The sequence below is a fragment of the Neolamprologus brichardi genome, chromosome 14 (assembly GCF_056152115.1).
Source record: "Neolamprologus brichardi isolate AB-2024 chromosome 14, ASM5615211v1, whole genome shotgun sequence".
NCBI classification, from domain to species: domain Eukaryota; kingdom Metazoa; phylum Chordata; class Actinopteri; order Cichliformes; family Cichlidae; genus Neolamprologus; species Neolamprologus brichardi.
Window position 1 is genome coordinate 9975758 of NC_142117.1, and position 17765 is coordinate 9993522.

The 17765-nt window shown below is 42.1% G+C and overlaps 2 protein-coding genes across 3 annotated transcripts in view; both read right to left on the bottom strand.

Annotated features, from left to right (window-relative positions):
* gjd1b (gap junction protein delta 1b) overlaps nucleotides 1–5284 on the bottom strand; it is a 32543-nt gene extending 27259 nt beyond the window's left edge. Inside the window, exon 1 of the mRNA XM_006801137.3 lies at nucleotides 4222–5284. Coding sequence (XP_006801200.1) covers nucleotides 4222–4292 — 71 coding nt within the window. The 5' untranslated portion in view covers nucleotides 4293–5284. The remainder of the gene's footprint in view (nucleotides 1–4221) is intronic.
* Nucleotides 5285–8223: 2939 nt separating this feature from the next.
* Nucleotides 8224–17585, bottom strand: nop53 (NOP53 ribosome biogenesis factor). 2 transcript variants are annotated; one of them, XM_087850778.1, is made up of 12 exons: nucleotides 17214–17585; nucleotides 16620–16696; nucleotides 16398–16500; nucleotides 14576–14778; nucleotides 13278–13333; nucleotides 12065–12160; nucleotides 11674–11775; nucleotides 11392–11559; nucleotides 10164–10339; nucleotides 9186–9252; nucleotides 8734–8810; nucleotides 8224–8617 (listed from the first exon to the last, which is right to left on the bottom strand). In XM_087850778.1, the coding sequence occupies exons 1-12, from the start codon at nucleotides 17417–17419 to the stop codon at nucleotides 8557–8559; spliced, it is 1392 nt and encodes a 463-aa protein (XP_087706904.1). In that variant the 5' UTR covers nucleotides 17420–17585; the 3' UTR covers nucleotides 8224–8556. The 2 variants fall into 2 exon arrangements, with proteins under 2 accessions (XP_087706904.1, XP_087706903.1); XM_087850777.1 differs by having other exon boundaries at nucleotides 16398–16503; nucleotides 17214–17482.
* Nucleotides 17586–17765: the final 180 nt, after the last annotated feature.

Here is a 17765-nt window from a genome sequence, read left to right on the forward strand (position 1 = left end):
GTTGGCAAGACTGCCTGAGAAAGGCAAAGCTGTTTATCAATCAGCTGGTCATTACACAGTCTGTCAGTATGTCAAACAATGTGAGAGTGGAGGACAAAGTAGTTCCAAAAACACTTCTACAGTAAACACAGACTGATGTCACCCAGTGTTTCTGGTGTGGGGTTGAAACTTTAAATTGCCTCTTTATATTCACGTTGATGCCATCATAGACGGTATAAAAAATGGACATTGCTTCCAAATTATAAGCGTGGAAGTGCCTGAAACCCGCTTTCTCTCCACCGGATAGCGATATCTGTCTTTGCAAAAATGTCTGTTGGGACATGGCTTTGTGTCTTGGAATTGGAATTCAAATGCTGATATAACAGCAGCCTTTAACCCACTTCTAACCTGTGCTCAATCCTAGGTCATCAAATACTAGCGTTCTGTCAAAGTCGTTGGGGTCTTGCACATATGCACAAGGTGTTCTTTGATGTCAGTGCCATTATGTAATAACTGCTGCAGACACCAACAAAAGTGCTCCTGATTGAAAGAACAGGAAGGTGCATTTAAAGCCTTAGTTATACTTGGTTGCGGACAGCTGGAGACCCAACAGGCGAGTAGTCGTTCCTATTATACTGCTTTGAAGTCCGCTGCCTGGCCGCATGCATAGTCGGTGCATTGTAATGTAAATGTTTCACAGATGAGTCCACACGGCCACAGAAAACAGGCAGGCATGCACACTCTTGCATGAACCCTCTCGCTAACTGTCTCATGAGGACATTGACATCACTGGGACCCAAGCAGACGCTAGCAAACTCGCAGAGAGGGAAAACATAATCCCCGCATTAGCAATGATGTCTATCAGAAGACTGGAGTTCATATTTTGAGTGGGAACCCTCTTTTTACTTACTGTTAACTTTTGCTTTTGTTAGCTTCAAGCATCAAAAGGGTTAGGGTTAGGAAAAGATTGCAATTAGGTCCTGCTGCAGCATGACCTCTACATATTAAAAAACTAGTGCTAATGCAGGGGTGGGCAACTCCAGGCCTCAAGGGCTAGTGTCCTGCAGGTTTTAGATCTCACCCTGGGTCAACACAGCTGAATCAAATGATTAGTTCATTACCAGGCCTCTGGAGAACTTCAAGACATGTTGAGGAGTTCTCCAGAGGCCAGAATCAGCTGTGTTGGATCAAGGATACATCTAAAACCTGCGGGACACCGGTTCTTGAGGCCTGGAGTTGGACACCCATGTGCTAATGGGAAGTTATTGTGTTAAAGGGTTTAAAAGGGGTTTCCAGTTACATTATTAATTCACAGTGTAAATTTCCTGCAGAAGTCTAAATCACACATAAGGAGTCTCGCCCAAAACTTTCATTAGTGGCGTGTTGGTAGTGAAACCAGGCACACCACAACAAGGAGAATGACTATGGGCAGAAATCTGTGCCATCAGAAACTGAATTTGAATAAGTTAAATTTGAATTTGAATTGCTCAGATTGAATCTGAATTGTAACTTGAATAAATGCTTTTGAAAACTGAATTTGAATTAGTCTAATTTGAAATTGAATTTATGGTTTGAAAATGATCATCACTAAATTGAAATTGAATTTTATATTTTGAAAATGAATTGATTTGCTTTGAAACTGCATTTTATCCTTTAAAAATTCAGCTCTCGAATAATTTCAGTTTCACTTCTCACCATTCAGTTTCAGTTCCAAAATTCAGTTTTTTGGAACTTACATCCGGTTCCGGTTCAAGCGCAGATTAATAGAACTACGTTTTACTAGCGGACCGAAAGTGTTACTGACGGGAATCTACAGCATCTTGAGCTGAATTAAGACTTCAGAAGTCATTCGTCATGTCAAATGACCAGCGGATAAACTCTCAGGTTGGTAATAAATGTATTACATGTATAAGAACAAGCGTCATGTTAACAAATGATAGCCGTAAGGTAACTTTTATGCTTATTGTAGCTGCTAGCTAAAAACGCTAATTTAGCGTAGTTTGCCCTGAATTCAGCTTTGACAAACAAATATAATCGACTGTTTCTAGTAGAATTCCAAAGTTGTCATCTTGTACCCTCTCAAAGTACCCCCTCTGTATGCTTGCAGAGACCCCTACAGTAGGGAAAATGCAAAACGGTGTCCAAACCTTTGTATTTTAGCTTTATTTATGTCTTACACAGCATCCCAACTCTTTAGCTATCTTAATATCTTTAGCTAAAGTGAATAGTTAGTCTAATTCAGGGGTGTCGAACTCCAGGCCTCGAGGGCCGGTGTCCTGCAGGTTTTAGATCTCACCCTGGGTAACACACCTGAATCAAATAATTATTTCATTACCAGGCCTCTGGAGAACTTCAAGACATGTTGAGGAGGTCATTTAGCCATTAAATCAGCTGTATTGGATCAAGGACACATCTAAAAGCATCTAAATTCAGTTTCTGATGGCACAGATTTCTGCCCATAAATGACCCCTTAGCTTGGATAGTGATGGTGGTGTATTCACAATAAAAACTTCTTTATTTAAAAGTACCACCTCAGTTTTATCAGAAAGATTATGTATGAACTTTTGTTGTCTGTAGATATGTGGGAACCTTTCAGGTGCTATAATTTGCAGACTTGCTACAAATATTGCCATATGAGTATCTAGAGTGAGGGTCCTCATTGAGCCAGAGCAGATGCAACTTAAGCAGGAAAGGACTGCTGGTAAGCCCATGTGAATGTTTGGATATTTTTTTTAAACTTCTAATGGGCTCCTCCTGTGTTCTGAACATTTCAGCTGTCTGTACAATAGATATAATCTGTGCAAAGATGATCTGAGCCTCTGGGTGTCCTGCTTGCTCTGCTTAGGTCATGACATGCAGCACCATCCCGTGACGAGACTCCTCTTGGCTTCCTACCAACGCCCTGCAGACTGAAGCCATGTGTCTGCTCGCTTGTCTGTGAATAAGCGCTCCCCGCTGCCTTCGCCTTCACTTGGTCTTTTTACTCTTTCTCCGTCATCTGCTTCGTGTCTCCCACATCTCGCACTCCGCTTGTCGGTTCTCCTCATCGCCGTTCTACTTTGGAACCAGGTTCTCTTGCTCTGCTTTTTAATTTGTTTAATTTTTACCCTTTCCCTTCACTGCCTCCGTATATGTCATTGTTCTTTTTGAGAGTTTCTCCTTAGCTACCCTCTCTTTCTGTCTCTTCTCCTTCCCACTCTTTGCTGAGACCCCGCAGCCATTATGACTAGCCTAGATGATGAGGAACAGTGTGCTCCCAGGGTCTCGTGAATGAGGGAAAGCAAATGCTGACAAACCATGTATCATAACACCAAAGGAAACGACTCTGACCAGTCTGACTCTCAAAATCAAGCTTCAAGTCAACACGACAAACTTCACACTCAGAGTTTTGTAAGCAGAAGAAGACTCATCCAGGAAAAAAACAAACTCCACGCATCGTTTACTTTATAAACTGCCCAACATTCATTTGCTCAATAATTCAAGAGTACCACTAGCAAGGGTGAGTCAGTAGCTGGAGGGAATTGGTTTAAACTGCAAATTCAGATGGTTTCTCATGAACTTAAGTTGAACTTGCGGTTTCACACATATCCTGAGAAAGCCTTCATACTCAGGAATACGTCCTTTACTTGATGTTAAGACGTTTCTAATAATGTTTACAGAGCCAATGTGCTAAAATGCTCATGAATAATTGCTCGTCCTGCGGCCCTGAGAACGAGTTACTCCAACTAAGATGCAACACATCTCGGCATGTTAGAGAATGCATAAATCATAACTGCTGTGATCGGCTGTGGCTCGTGGGTTTTTTTCTTTTTTGGGAGGGGGGGGAGTAAAGATAAAGAAGATGACCTCATACTTGACAGAAAAAGACAAGAAGGTCTGGTAAATTGTCAACTGAGTCACGCTTGTGTAGCGTGCTGGCTTCTGAAACCAACTTGATGTTAAGGCAATGAGGGAGGCATCAGCATGGAGAAGCACATGGCAAAAACTGGGAATGACAGAATTGTAGATGTTTTAGTCCTCTGTGTGGACTAATAGTAGCCCTCATGGCTGCATAACCCTCCCATCGTATCACCCAGACAGATTAAAGAAACTAACCCACCTACCCCCCACAACCTGCAGCCCGTCACACTGGACCTGAATGTGAGCACAGAGGGACTCACAGTCAGCATGCACACACTTATATACTGTAGAAACACATATAATTTCAGTTAAAAGATAGCATTCACGTCTTCAACAGCTCACCTTCCAATCATAGTAGAGTGCTGCTGAACAGCGGCCTCCAGGAGGCGCTCTAGGATGGTCCATTCTCCCATGGTTGGAGTCAGGAGGCATCCACTGGGCACAGAAAGTCAGGACTGACCCCACTTCAGGTGGGCTTCCCAGACAGCTGGGGTTCAAGTCCTTGTCTCAGTGTTCAAGTCCACTTGTTGGGTTGAGTTGAGGTAGGGAGTGGCTTCAGGTGGCTGGTTTGGTATAGAGAAGTCAGGAACCCCGGAGAAGCTCAGTGACACCTCATTGTAAACTCCGTGTCTTCTATTAAATGTGCTGTCCGCCACGCTTTCCTCACACCACTAACTGTGACTCTGAACCGGTTGACTCCGCGTGTGCGATTCGCCTTCCATGCACTTCTTCACGTGAACGTGTCTTCCTTCTCCTCTCCTCTGGGCTACCCCGGCTCTGTTTACCTCCTAAAACAGCTGGTGTGTCATATGTTCTCACACCAACACTCGCACACACCTGCTCTGACAGAGACCCGAGCCTCTCGTCTACTTCTGCTGACTTTTGCGGAGCGGCCGTAGTTTGTGCAAACAGACACCCATCGCTCGCACACTAACACTCCGCCCTCGTACGCTCGTTCTTTGACAGCATCTTGTAGTAACTCCGGCCGGGCACAGGTCCATACACTCATGTGAGCCTGAGCACCCAGGGGTTTCTGCGTGTTCTCCTCTCCTCCATCCTCTTTCTCTGTCCACTCTTCAGGCTGTTTTTCGAGGGATTCCTTCTCCTCCTCCTCCTCTCTGTTGCTCCTTCCTTTCCTCCTGCTTTGGTTCAGGCAGAGCAGCACTGTAGCATCGCACTCTTCCTCCTCCTTCCCTCTGCTAGAAACCGTGCCGGAGTCGCTGGGTTATCCAGTTCCTCCCTGCCTCTCTCTCTCTCTGTTTGTTTCTGTCAGCGTGCTTTACGAGAGGCAGCGCTCCTTTCCTTTCTTCCCTTCATCTTGTTTTTTCCTTCCCACTTGGTTTCTCTCTGTTTGCGCCCTCCACCTGCCTCCGTCTCTCTCCCTCTGTCTCTCTGAGCCAGTAGGCAGCCAGACCGAGCGTGTGTCTAGAGGATTAGAGCGAGGAATCATCTCTCTGCTCCTCCCCCCTCTGGCTCCCTCTCACTCACTCTCCATCACCGTGTTTATCCCCCCCACCCCTCCACCTCCCCATCATACCACACGAACAGTTTGTCACTCTTCCACCACACACGATTTTCTCCTGCATTTACATTTTTGCCATCCATTGTGTTCTCGCGTCTGTGCAGTGATACCTACTGTACACTGCAGACAGAGACATTAGAGGCAGTGTCACGCCGAGGCTATGCAAGGATACTGAGGCGACACAGGGGAAGTGTGTGACAGAGCGAGAACACGATGGAAGCGCTCCGTGTGTGTGTTTGTGTGTGTGAGATACTTGCTCTCACTCAAACACACCATCAGTAATCATGCGAGAAAATCACGCATGACCAAACATCTAGGTGTTTTCATTATCAGTGATTCTTCCCGTTGTTGCTCTTTTTTTTTGTTTGTTTAATGAATGCATTAATCATCATTAAATGTCACAGAGCAGATGTTGCAAAGAGGCACTGTAGTAGTCTGTTTCATGATCTACGGTGATAAATAATAATTCAGATATTATGTAATATGCTGCTAGTAAGGCTTTTAAATACTACCTGGACAATAGTCTATAAGGGATATACACTAGATATATTTTGCAGTGGTAATATAAATATTAATGTGATATAAATATTAGTCAGTAATGAGGAACCGATGGGTATATTGGCTGAATATCAGTATTTGCAAATAAGATGTCACATCTTGTACCTTCTGATGTTTTTATTACATCCATTTTCCACAGGCTTAATGTGGAAAAATTGTGTGTTTAAGCACTTTTAAAGATGATAGAAAGCCAGAAAAGAACAAAATCAAAACAAACGAGTGTTGATATTTCACATTCAGGGCATCCCTACTCAGTATTACAGAAAAAATATGAATCCCAAATCTAGCACAAAGGAGAGGGTCCTCCTTTGGCTATTTTGTTCGAACAACCCCATATTTACTTTGCAATGACATTAAAAACAAAAACAAAAACTAAAATATTTGACTTTCAGCTCCTCAGGACACTTTGTCATTTCCTGTAGTTTCAGAGACAGTGCTGAAAAGGTGCTATGCTCCCATAAACTTGATTAAAAGGTATATTTACAGTATGGTACAAAAAGCAATATGTTTCTATGGCTAGTTCCTGCATCACAGAGCTCAGTGCGTCCACGTGCCTATGCGTGTGCTGCGTGTACGCAAGGAGGACAAGGTGAGGCAGGCAGGAGGACACTGGGCTGCCCCCCCAAAAAATAAGAAAGAAAAAAAGAGCGCGAGAGAGGGAGGGAAAAAAAATGCCTGTCACTTTGCAGCAAACAAGCCTGAGATCACTTGACAACGTTGACTCACACACACATATACACACTGTGGCATCTCCATGCAGTGCAGCTGAGTGTTTTAGAGGCTTCCACTGTTACTCGCTGGCTCTGCAGACCGGAGGAGTAGTAATCTATTCTGAAGGAGGTAATGAGTGACTGCGCACACACGTAATCCCTCCTACTCCTCATGCCAACACAATCTGGCAGCACCATGTCTCACACGTGAAGAGAGGAGGGCAAACGGGAGGGGAGCAAACAACTTGGCTGCAGTCGGTCACTGGCATGAGTGCAGGAGAAAACACTAATATCCTTATATGGTGATGTGCGCGCTTTTGTTTTGACTAAAACAATTAAATTAGTTTGGAAACAGCTTGGTGACAAATTAAAGGGGAAAAAAACCTTTTGTTGATTAGCCTCAGTTTATAACACTGTAACTGACAGTATGTTTATCTGCAGTTGGTGATAGCGTTGTAGCGCTGCAGGCCTCACCATAGGCCTGATTTATCAAATCTCAGTTCTCCACACCTGTCACCTCCCATGAAGTCCTACAGATTTGGTGTTACATGTCAAAATGTCTCAATTATTTTGATGCAACCCACCAAATACTTAATAAAATAAAATAATAAAAAAAGCAGCAACATCCACAAAAATATCTGTACAACAAATTATTTGATAAAATTACTTCTGGCCCAGTATCTCGTATCTCTGTTCTCCAGTAAAAACTTTAAATATAGAACGAGGGGTTGGAGACGAGCTGTGGCTTTATGAGTCAGCAGGTTAATTCATCAGCAGGTAATTTGGCGTCATCACCACTAATAAGTGCTCAAACGAGCATAGCCCAGGATCAGGTGCTCAGTTTGTCTTGAGAGGGAGGAGGGACAGCTCAACTGACTAGCATGCATGTGGTTGGGAGCCCTTTTGTGGACACTGAAGGTAAAGACTACAATTTCACACTGATTAACAGATAAGAAGCTTTGGAGCAACTCCAGGGACCATGGGGCTTAGGGGACGGGGCGTGGGTGTCTGTGTGTGTGCGTGCAGGTCCTTGTTCACGCCAGTGGGACACCGAAGGCAATTATGGTTTTAAGCCAGCGGGATGGAATCAATTATCACATGCCAACTTCCTCAAGCCCATCTGTTTGTTTTTTTTAAACCCAATATTAAAAAAAAAGAAAGAAATGCAGTAATCTACTTCAGTTAAGCTCAGCTTAATCAACTAATGTAACAGAGGATTTTAAAAAGGCATACTTTGTTTCTATTGTGCACACTTAACTTTGTATGCGGCATATTGTTATATAATGTGGGCATCCTAGCATCTAAAGCAGAGTGTGTATCAACGGTTTGTGAAAACAGACTAAATGATGCCATCTCATTTGAGCAGCTTTTATGATGGATTTGTGTAATCAATATATAAAACAAACAAGCACAGAACACACTAAAATGTTTAGGTGTGTGAATATGGCATAATCTTAAGCAATGAGCTGACATATTGCCATTACCACTGCAGGGTTTAACCCTTCATTAACCTGGTGTACTCTTGTATGAGCAGCGTAGTGACACACTGACAGCTAGACTCGGCCATTTACTACAAACCCTTTGATCGTGCCCTGATAGGCATGACATTATGTAACACAAACACACAATGATACAGTAATCTGTATTTAACTGAAAGAAATTATAGAAACACTGCATGGCAGATGCACTACAGGAAACAATTAAAACTCATATCCGGCACTCTTGGTCAGAGCTTATATATCACTGCTGCAGGTGACATCAGTCTGAAAGGGCCCAGCAGGCCCTCAGCAGTCATTATGTCGTATATACACAGTTCCATTATTCTGCACTGGTGGTTTAAAAGTCTCCCAGCTTCTTGCGTTCAGTCCCGTGATGTGTAGGTCGGCATCAACTGATCTCCTTGAAAGCCCTCTTCTCCACATACTTCACCTTGAGTCTTCTCTTGAACCTAGGAGAGAGGGGGGAGGGTGGAAACTCATGTTATTCACTACACACCTTATGAATTCACACATCACTCTGGGCTTTTGATGAGATGTTATGTAAGAGCGAAGCAGAGGTCCTTACTTGGCTCTTTCTCTGGGTTCAATAAGGTTTCTCTTCTGCAGACTCTTGAAGCGGTCCATGAGCACGCTGCCCTCTGGCTGTGGAGTCGCAACATTACACAGAGAAATAGTCAAAACAAAGCCATGTGACACAAATGTCACGCTGCTCTCACTGGATATGCAATTCCCACGTGCATCATAAAATCCTATTCTCATCACAAAGACCGATTTAAGTATTATTCAAAGACATAATTGGGGGAGATAAGAGGGAAGGACTGGGATTTTTCCACCAGCAATTACATCAAATGAAACTAATGATCCCTGTGGGGAAAGCGAGGCAGCACAGTATGAGAGAATGGGATAAAGCTTTGAATAGTGCAGAGTGCTGAAGATAATACAGCAGCCAAATTAGCCAAAACCCATTACAGATAAACAGTGTCCTTGCTCACGAAGGTCAAAGTGCTTCTGAAGTACCTTGAGTTGTCGCAGGGAGCCGGCTAGCTCGTCGCTCAACTGAACCTCCATGTCCTGAGGCTGGAACCTGTGAAGAAATATATAAAGCAAACATTAAAGACGTGGACAGAAAAGGCTATTTATAGCCAAAAATGACCCCTGCTGAGACAATGTTGGCCACTAACAACAGAAAATTGAGCTGGGGCGAGGGCGTTTGAAAATGTGGATGAATACCAGGCGGGGGGGGGGGAAGCTGAATCATAGATGATGATTCAGCTATGATTTGTCAAAGTGCTGAAACTATTTCAGCAGTTTGATGCTAAAATGCTACAAAAAAACAGAAGACAAGCAAACTGAAATTTTGCAGATGTGTGACCACCAACCATGTGATTTATCTTGGTAGCCATTTTGAACATGTGACAACCATGATGGCAGTGTAGGATCACATGACTAAAGTGCCAATCATGCAGGTTTAGAAACTACTCATTGACCCTGATTTAATCCCAACAACCCACCACTTTTTCCACCACTGTGGAAATAAGTACATCTCCCAAACAGTTGGGAAAACCTTGCTTTGACTGTTACCAGATGACTTGTCATGCTAGTTTTGTTTAGTTAGAAACAATATTTTGATTTCATAGCTAGCAGGAATAGCAGTGATTACTAGAGAGTCCACTGAAGCTGTTGTACAACTTTACAGGATTACAATTCTGTCCCCATTAGCAGCTGTGACTGAAGGAGAAAACACAGATGAGCAATAAAGAGTCTAAGTGTTCAAACTTCCCTCGTCATAATCAGATTTTTTTTTGATTTCACAACAACAGCTGTCAAAGAAACAAAGAAATAATCAAACTTATTTTTTTTTAAAAAATCTGTCATCACAATTTAAACCCATTTTGCACCTCAGACTGTGTAAAAGTTGTTAAAACTCTGGAGCACGTAAGTATGAGTGTGTTAAAAAAAAAAAAAAAAAAAAAAAAACACATGCTAGGCTTGTACTTGAGTTTGCCGAGTCGCCTGGGCTGAGCTTTCTGGGCCTCCTCCTTGGCCTTGCGTCGTTTCTGTCTGATCTGGGTCGTCTCTTCCTGCTGTTTGATCGAGGTCTTTATGGAGCGAAGCTGGAAGAGCTGCTGTTGCTGCTCAGTCTGTCGCCTCTCTGTCAACCGCTGCTGCTCCTATATTAGGGTTCAAAAGAGAGCCATGAGTGCACTGTGTTACATACACGCATGTTTTATCTCCTTCAGATTTCAGGTTAACTATTTACAAGTGTTGAAGTCATCAGATTACGTTTGAGCTGTTTGTTCTGACTCTTCTTTTGGCTGCCTATTTAGGGGGTCACCACAGCAGATCCCCTGCCTCTCACGCCTTGTCACACAGCCCCTCTGCATATTCATCTTCATTAAATCCATGAATCTCTGGTCATCCTTTGTCCAATGTATCCACTGTCCCTCCTCTGTACATGGCCAAATGATCTCTGCCTTGCCTCCAACTTTGGCTCCAAATTGCTCAACCTGAGCTGCCCTCTGATGTACTCACGTCTAACCCATCTGTTCTTACTGGTGTGTTTATATCAAGTACTGTTATACTGTTTAAGAGATATTGTATACTTTATAAAAATGATTAATTTGGAGTCTTAGGCAGTGAGATAAATGTTTAAAATGTGAGTGGAATGATAATATGGGTATTAGGAGGTGAGCTTGTTAGACTAACTTTAAAACTTCAGTTTCCATTAGTTTTTTCTACTCTTGGTCCCGTATGGTTTCAGGGAGAGCAGATATTGCCAGCTGCGTCCGTGAGTATTGAAGTCCCACCCACCTACTGTTTAAACCTTCTCTCTGATGGGGGCTGTAACTGAACTAAAAATTCTTACACAGACATCAGTGTATCCTCCTGTGAAAAATCTTAATACAATAAAATGCAATTAATGAGTTTTCAGTGGAACTTTTTGGCTTTTCACTGTAGGCACACATTCATCAGCCCAATAGTGACTCCATTAGATGCCCTTAATAAGCCACGACAGTGAGCATGTATACAGAAGGACCACCCAAGTGGAAAGAAGCAGTCCTTAACAAACCCGTCCCTTACCAACAGTGGCAAATCAAAATGTGTGCTGTGAAAATGCTCATTGCACTTTGGGTTTCGTGCAATCTTTTTGCAGATGTATGAAAACTTCTTAGGGTCAGGGTCACTGTAATTTGGGATGTTTTAAACCTTCTTGTAGCCGTACCTTGATTTTTTCTGCCTTCTCTCGCTTTCTCTGTCTTTCAGTCTTCTTGTCGGCCACTGCGATGGCTCCCACTGCCACTTCCTCCCCATCCTCTTTTGGAGCATCTTTTTCTTCCTCCTCTTCACTCTCCTCTACCAAGCCTTCTACCTGCTCACGGAGGATTGTCTCCTGAAAACCGCAATAACGCACAATAGAATTGAAAAAAAGTCAAAGACACATTCATCAGCAGCACCAAAAACAAAGTGAAAGATGAAGGCGAGCTACAGGAATTGTCAGCTGTACCTCTGTAGCTCTGTCTTCTTTGTTGTAAGCCAGCTGTCTCTCTAGTTTGTCTTCTACCTTCTTCTTTTTCAACTCCACCTCGTGGGCTTCCCTGAGCAAATCCTGCATTCAGAAGAGAGAGATGAACATTTGTTAATTACCAGCTTCAGCTTTATAATAATCTAAGTCAGTGGTTGTTAGGCTGGGGCCATAGTTTCAAAGTCGCCTTGCTCTAAATACTGTTTCCATTCAAAAATTTGCCTACATAAAAGTTACCATGTTTATTTTTTGCACCAAAGAGCAATAATATTAAATTATTAACAGTTATGCAACACTTTTATCTTTTTTTGGCAATTACATTTCAATATGTAGGATCAGTAACTACACCCAAAAATGCAGGTTTTTAATTTACCTGGTGGGAGAAAAAGTCTGGGTTGTAGGACCCTCCCGGAGCGATCACCTCTACAGCCGGGAGCACAGACGGCTTCTCGTTCAGCTTCTCTGGACGCTGAAATATCAAAACACCACACTTTAACAAAATCAAACAAATATATATTTTTATACACTAATTCGAATCAATTAAAGCAGCCCTCCCTCTATCTTACACGTAAGGGTTCTGAAAAGTTACAGCCCGTGCCAAACAGTTATCCCCCCCACAGAAAACACTGCTGCCAACCCGCTTGTCACACTGCTGTAGTCAAGTTATACCATTATTTATCTACACTGCCATGTAACACACTGCCGTGATGTCAAACCAGTATCTCTGCCCACAATGAATGAATGAGCAGCTTCCTCTAATACAACCTTAATACTTTCTGTAATTATATGAAAGCGTGAATACATGGGTCCATGCACACTAGAGGTGGGAATCACCATACATCCCACGATACGATATTATCACAATACTTAACGCATGATACGATATTATTGCAATTTTTAAAAATATTTTGCGATATTCAGATTCTGTACATAAACTTTATCAATATTTGTTTTATCTAATATCAAAGTTTCACACTCAGTCTTTCTCTCATTTCAGTTTTATTGTTGACAAACTGAACGGTTTGTATTACAGTCTAGTCCAACTTAACTGAACGCAACCATCTGGTACAATTATAGCTATTCTGAACTATGCAGTTTGTGAAAACTATGCAGCCCCTTCAGCAACTGAAGAATTTGAAAGTAAATTAAAACAAAATATAATTTTACATTAAATAAAAAAGTTTTAAACTTAATTAAAATAAAACATGTCTTAAATTAAAATAAGTAAACTGTCATGTTTATTGCTGCCATAAAAAAAGTTAAACACATTTGGACAGTGAAGGAATGTCAGGATTGTTGCTCAGAAAAAGGATCAACATGCTCTGAAGTCAGAGCACAAAAACCTTTTTTTGTAACAAAATATCGATTTCTGCTGTCCCTGTATCGATACATTATTGGCAAACAAAATATCACGATACTACACAGTATCGATTTTTTCCCCCACCCCTAATGCACACCTATGCAAATTAACACCAAGCTGAACCTATTCTAACCCCCCAAAATAAGAGAGTTAGTAGGTCGTGTAAATGAGCATAATTGGAGCACTTCAGACAGCATGATTAATCTTAGTCAACTGTTATTCTCACCTTGACAAGTTTCTTGCGCGTCTGTTGAAGATACCAGGGTTCGCCCAAATCTTTGGCTGTAATTGGGGGGGGGGGGGGGGAGGTTATACACAACATTTCAATAAAATGCGTCAAAACTTCCACATTTTCTAAATTAACAACAGATATTGGAAAAATCAAGCCAGATTCCTGTGCCAGTCTTGCAAGTTGTCAATACAGCTGCAGGGAAAACAGCTGTTAGACAGCAAAGCAGCATGTTAAAGTATTCCTCCACCTCAGCTGGAACTTTTCCTTTAGCTGACCTAAACTGGAACTTCATAATACAAGTATGTACAACAACACTGGCATACTGCATTCAACTCTAAACAAGCCGGCACTAAAACCTACGTGTCGAACTCCAGGCCTCAAGGGCCGGTGTCCCGCAGGTTTTAGATCTCACCCTGGGTCAACACACCCAAATCAAATGATTAGTTCAATACCAGGTTTCTGGAGGACTTCAAGACATGTTGAGGAGGTAATTTAGCCATTTAAATCAGCTGTTTTGGGTCAAGGACACATCTAATACCTGCAGGACACCGGCCCTCGAGGCCTGGAGTTTGACACCTGTGACCTACAGCTTCCTGCTCTGGGTTCCCCTCACATCAGCTGTTATGGACAAACATTCTGTGCCACAGAAATCTTTAAATGAGCATTCACTCACATATCACCCATATCACTGATGGCTACCTGCTCTATGGATACCCAGCTTAATATTAGTCAATAGCTATACCCAAACCTAGAAATGCATGCAAACATTTCAGGTTCATGTTTTCTTATAGCTTATCCTTCACATATAAACTACCAGAATTTAAACAAGATACAGATATCCACAGTTCTGCATGAACCCCAATTCTCAGAGCCATGTGAAAGTGTTAAATTACTGCTGATTCTGTCAATGAAGTGCTCTGGCACCTTTACCCCTGAAGCCATTAACAACTTCTATAAAATTACAGAAACCAGTGAACCATCAAAACATGTCATGGTGGATCTCGTGCTGTAGATGTGAGTAGAAACATGAAACAAATAGAACTGACAGTAACTGCATCACTGGCTGCACCACTGCGAGAAAATCTTAGGCAAAAGGTTTTTTGTTTTTTAATCTCAGAGTAAACAGTAGATATACTCTGATATGTATAAGATGTATCCTCAGGTCCCAGACGACTGTTCACACAACAATCAGCTGAGCTCCATGTTAGTCTTCACATTCCCAAGAAGGAAATACTGGGAGCGCAAGGATGGGATCATCATTGGATGTACATAAATGAACACACAAAACTCACTCTCTTGTCCCCAAATGTCATAGAAATCTCTCTCTGGGTTGTTGTTGGCCTCAGTTTCTGTCTTTTTGCTCGTCCTGTCAACAACGGTTCTGTTCAGCAGACGCTTCTTGCTCCGTGGGACCACGCCTTTGGCTGCCAGCTTCTCCGCTCTCTCGGCAGTGCGACGAAGTTTCTTGGCATTTGGCTTCTGGTAGGCCAGCACACTAGTGGGGGGGTGGAAGAGGAAGCAGAAGAGATGATTATTTGATTACATGCGGAAGAAGGATGCAAAAGAAATGGAAGTGTTAGAGCAGAATTTCCTCTCCTGGTGTGTTTTTATATCCTCAGATCCCAGGACACTGTTCACATAACAGTCTCCTGAGCTCCTGTGAACTGTCTTCACATTCCCATGAAGGAAATACTGGGAGCGCAAGGATGAGATCATCACAGGACACACACAGTCCTCCTCCATATTAAGCTAAATAAATATAATAAATATTCTTAAAACATAGGTTTTATGTTCTACAAATTGTCTCTTGAATTTCTAAATGAAGGTGTTTATTATTAAGGGGGAAAAAAAAATCCAAACCTACGTTGTCCTGCGTGAAACAGCAGCAACAGCTGCAATCAAGTGTTGGGATAACTGGAATTTTGGCCCACTCATCTTTGCACACTTATAACTGAGCCACACTGGGGGGGGTTTCGAGCATGAATTGCCTTTCTAAGATCATGCCACAGCATCTCAATCGGGTTCCAGTCAGGACTTTGACTAGGCTAATCTAAAGTTGCCTTTTTGTTTTCCTTAAGCCATTCACAGGTGAAGTCGTCAGTCCACAGAGTATTTTCCCAAAAGTCTTTAAGATCATCAACATGTTTTCTTGCAAAACTGAGACCACCCTTTATGTTCCTTTTGCTCAGCAGTGGTTTTCATCTTGGAACTCTGCCATACAGCCCTTTTTTGCCCAGTCTCTTTCTTATGGTGGAGTCATTGACACTGACTGTAACTGAGGCAGGTGAGGCCTGCAGTTCGTTGGATGTTGTTCTAGAGTTTTTTGTGACCTCTTGGATGAGTCATTGCTGCACTTTTGGGGCCATTTTGACTGACCAGGCACTCCTGTGAAGGAGTTCCATGTTTTTGCCATTTGTGGATAATGGCTCTCAATGTGGTTTGCTGGAGTCCCACAGCTTTAGAAAGGGCTTTATAAAATTTTCCAGACTGACAGATCTCAATTACTTTGTCATTTGTTCCTGAATTTCCTTGGCATGATGTCTTTCAAGGATCTTCTGATCTACGCCACAAGCAGGTCCTATTTCAATGATTAATTGATTGAGAATAGGTGTGGCAGTAATCAGGCCTGGGTGTGGCTAGAGAAATTGAACACAGCTTTGCAAAGATGCAATACACCTATTTATGTTACAAAAGGAGGGGACAATCACTTTTTCACATAGGACCATGTAGGTTTTGAATTTCTTTTCCCCCTTAATAATTAACACCTTCAGTTAAAATCTGCATTGTGTTTACGTGAACCATTTTTGTCTAATACTTATTTGTTTGATGATCTAAAACATTTAAGTGTGATAAACAAAAAACTGGAAATCAGACAAACAATTTAAAACAGTTTTGGGGGGGGGGGGGGGGGGGGGGGGTAATCACACTCACAGAGTGAGTAGGACTATATGCCCAGACCTTGATCCCAAGGCCCTTTGCTGTGCGTCTTCCCTGACGCTCCCACGTTTGTCTACTCTTCACTACTGTGCCACTTAATAAAGGCAAAAATGCCCCCCAAAAAATACTGTTGAAAGGCCACAGATTCAAGGATCAGAAGAGACTAGGATTACTGACTCTTTAGGCGGTGCAACAAGGGAGTCATGCTGAAGGATCAGGTCTATCCTCAGAGGACGAGATGATTTCCCTTTCCTCTTCTTCCCCTTGACTGGTTCTGCAGCTTCTTCACAGAAGAAACATTTCAGATTTGCCAACTTGTTCAGGTGCATTTTTTAAACAAAATAATATAAATGAGAGGATAGAAATAAAGTGCTTTAGATGACAGGGAAACAAGTTTACCTTTCTCTTCAACTTTCTTCGGCTGTCCAACATCCAAAAAGAACAAACTGTCATCTGATTTCTCAGACAGCAGACCCCTGAAATCCAAAAAGATGCCATTATGTCATACATATAATTTAAAAGACAGATTTTCAACTATAACAATTATTCAACAGTGTCATGTATGCTGTGGACAGTGGAGAAAAACAAAGTCCATCACAGGGGTTTTTAAGCAGACCCAAACCACCAAAGTCACTAACAGTAAACGCTCACATTTCAAGACCAGAAACCAACACGTCTGTTTATTTTTGCCCGACAGCAGGTTTGAAACTCTATCAAGTCATTACAAACCATGATAGTGACAAAATAAAAGTCCCCCGCATACACACACGACAGAGAAGCAACTTCATCCTTGTAATGTTTAAACGGATATGTTCTGAGACCATGATTATTATCAACTGAAAGGTAAACACAGCACATTTTTACCTGCCCAATATAAACCTAGGGGTAAAGGTGAGCAGAAATACTAGTATCTGATATAATAGTTGACAATTTGTTTTTAATTTTATACTTAAAATATACATTTTCAACACGTCTCACTGGCTGTTAACTCACCCCGTGGTCCTCTCTTGATGCCTGACGTCTTCTAGAAACTCCTCTACGTCCTGTACGTCGCTGTATTTGTTCCAGTTCTTCTTCTTATTCTTGTTCACACGCTTTCTCCGACTGCTGACCAGGTCTGTAGGGGTTACTTTGGGGTTTAAAGTTAAAAAACCTGGCTGTGAGATCGCCACGCGCTTCAATCTCCTGGCAGCCGCCATGTTGGAGGACTAGTGGGGGAGGGAGAAGCGCGTTTCTTCTTCTTTTGTATGCGGGAACCACAGTTTGGCGCCACCAGCCGGACTGGCAGAGTAAACGCTATTAAATTGCTTTTATAACTAACTTAATGAAAAAGTAGTTCTGCTTTTCACTGCATAGTTTACAAGACTAAGATGAGATTTGTTTGTATATTTTACAAACTCACCATATTGTAGGACTGGCTCTAATGTAAAATATATATATTTATATTTGTATAATATTAAGAGTTTAATTACACTGCTTTTACATTTTTTATTTTGAGAAATAATATAAAATAAACAGCAAATATAGCTCTAAAGGGCTGAAATA

Excerpts from the sequence above, each read along its gene's own strand:
- nop53 (XM_087850777.1), bottom strand. The coding sequence starts at position 17,419 with ATGGCGGCTGCCAGGAGATTGAAGCGCGTGGCGATCTCACAGCCAGGT. Across the intron at positions 16,504-16,619 it reads GAAGAAAGTTGAAGAGAAAG|AAGCTGCAGAACCAGTCAAG; the intron begins GTAAACTTGTTT and ends TCTTCTGTGAAG. Across the intron at positions 9,253-10,163 it reads AGGCGACTCGGCAAACTCAA|GTTCCAGCCTCAGGACATGG; the intron begins GTACAAGCCTAG and ends ATTTCTTCACAG.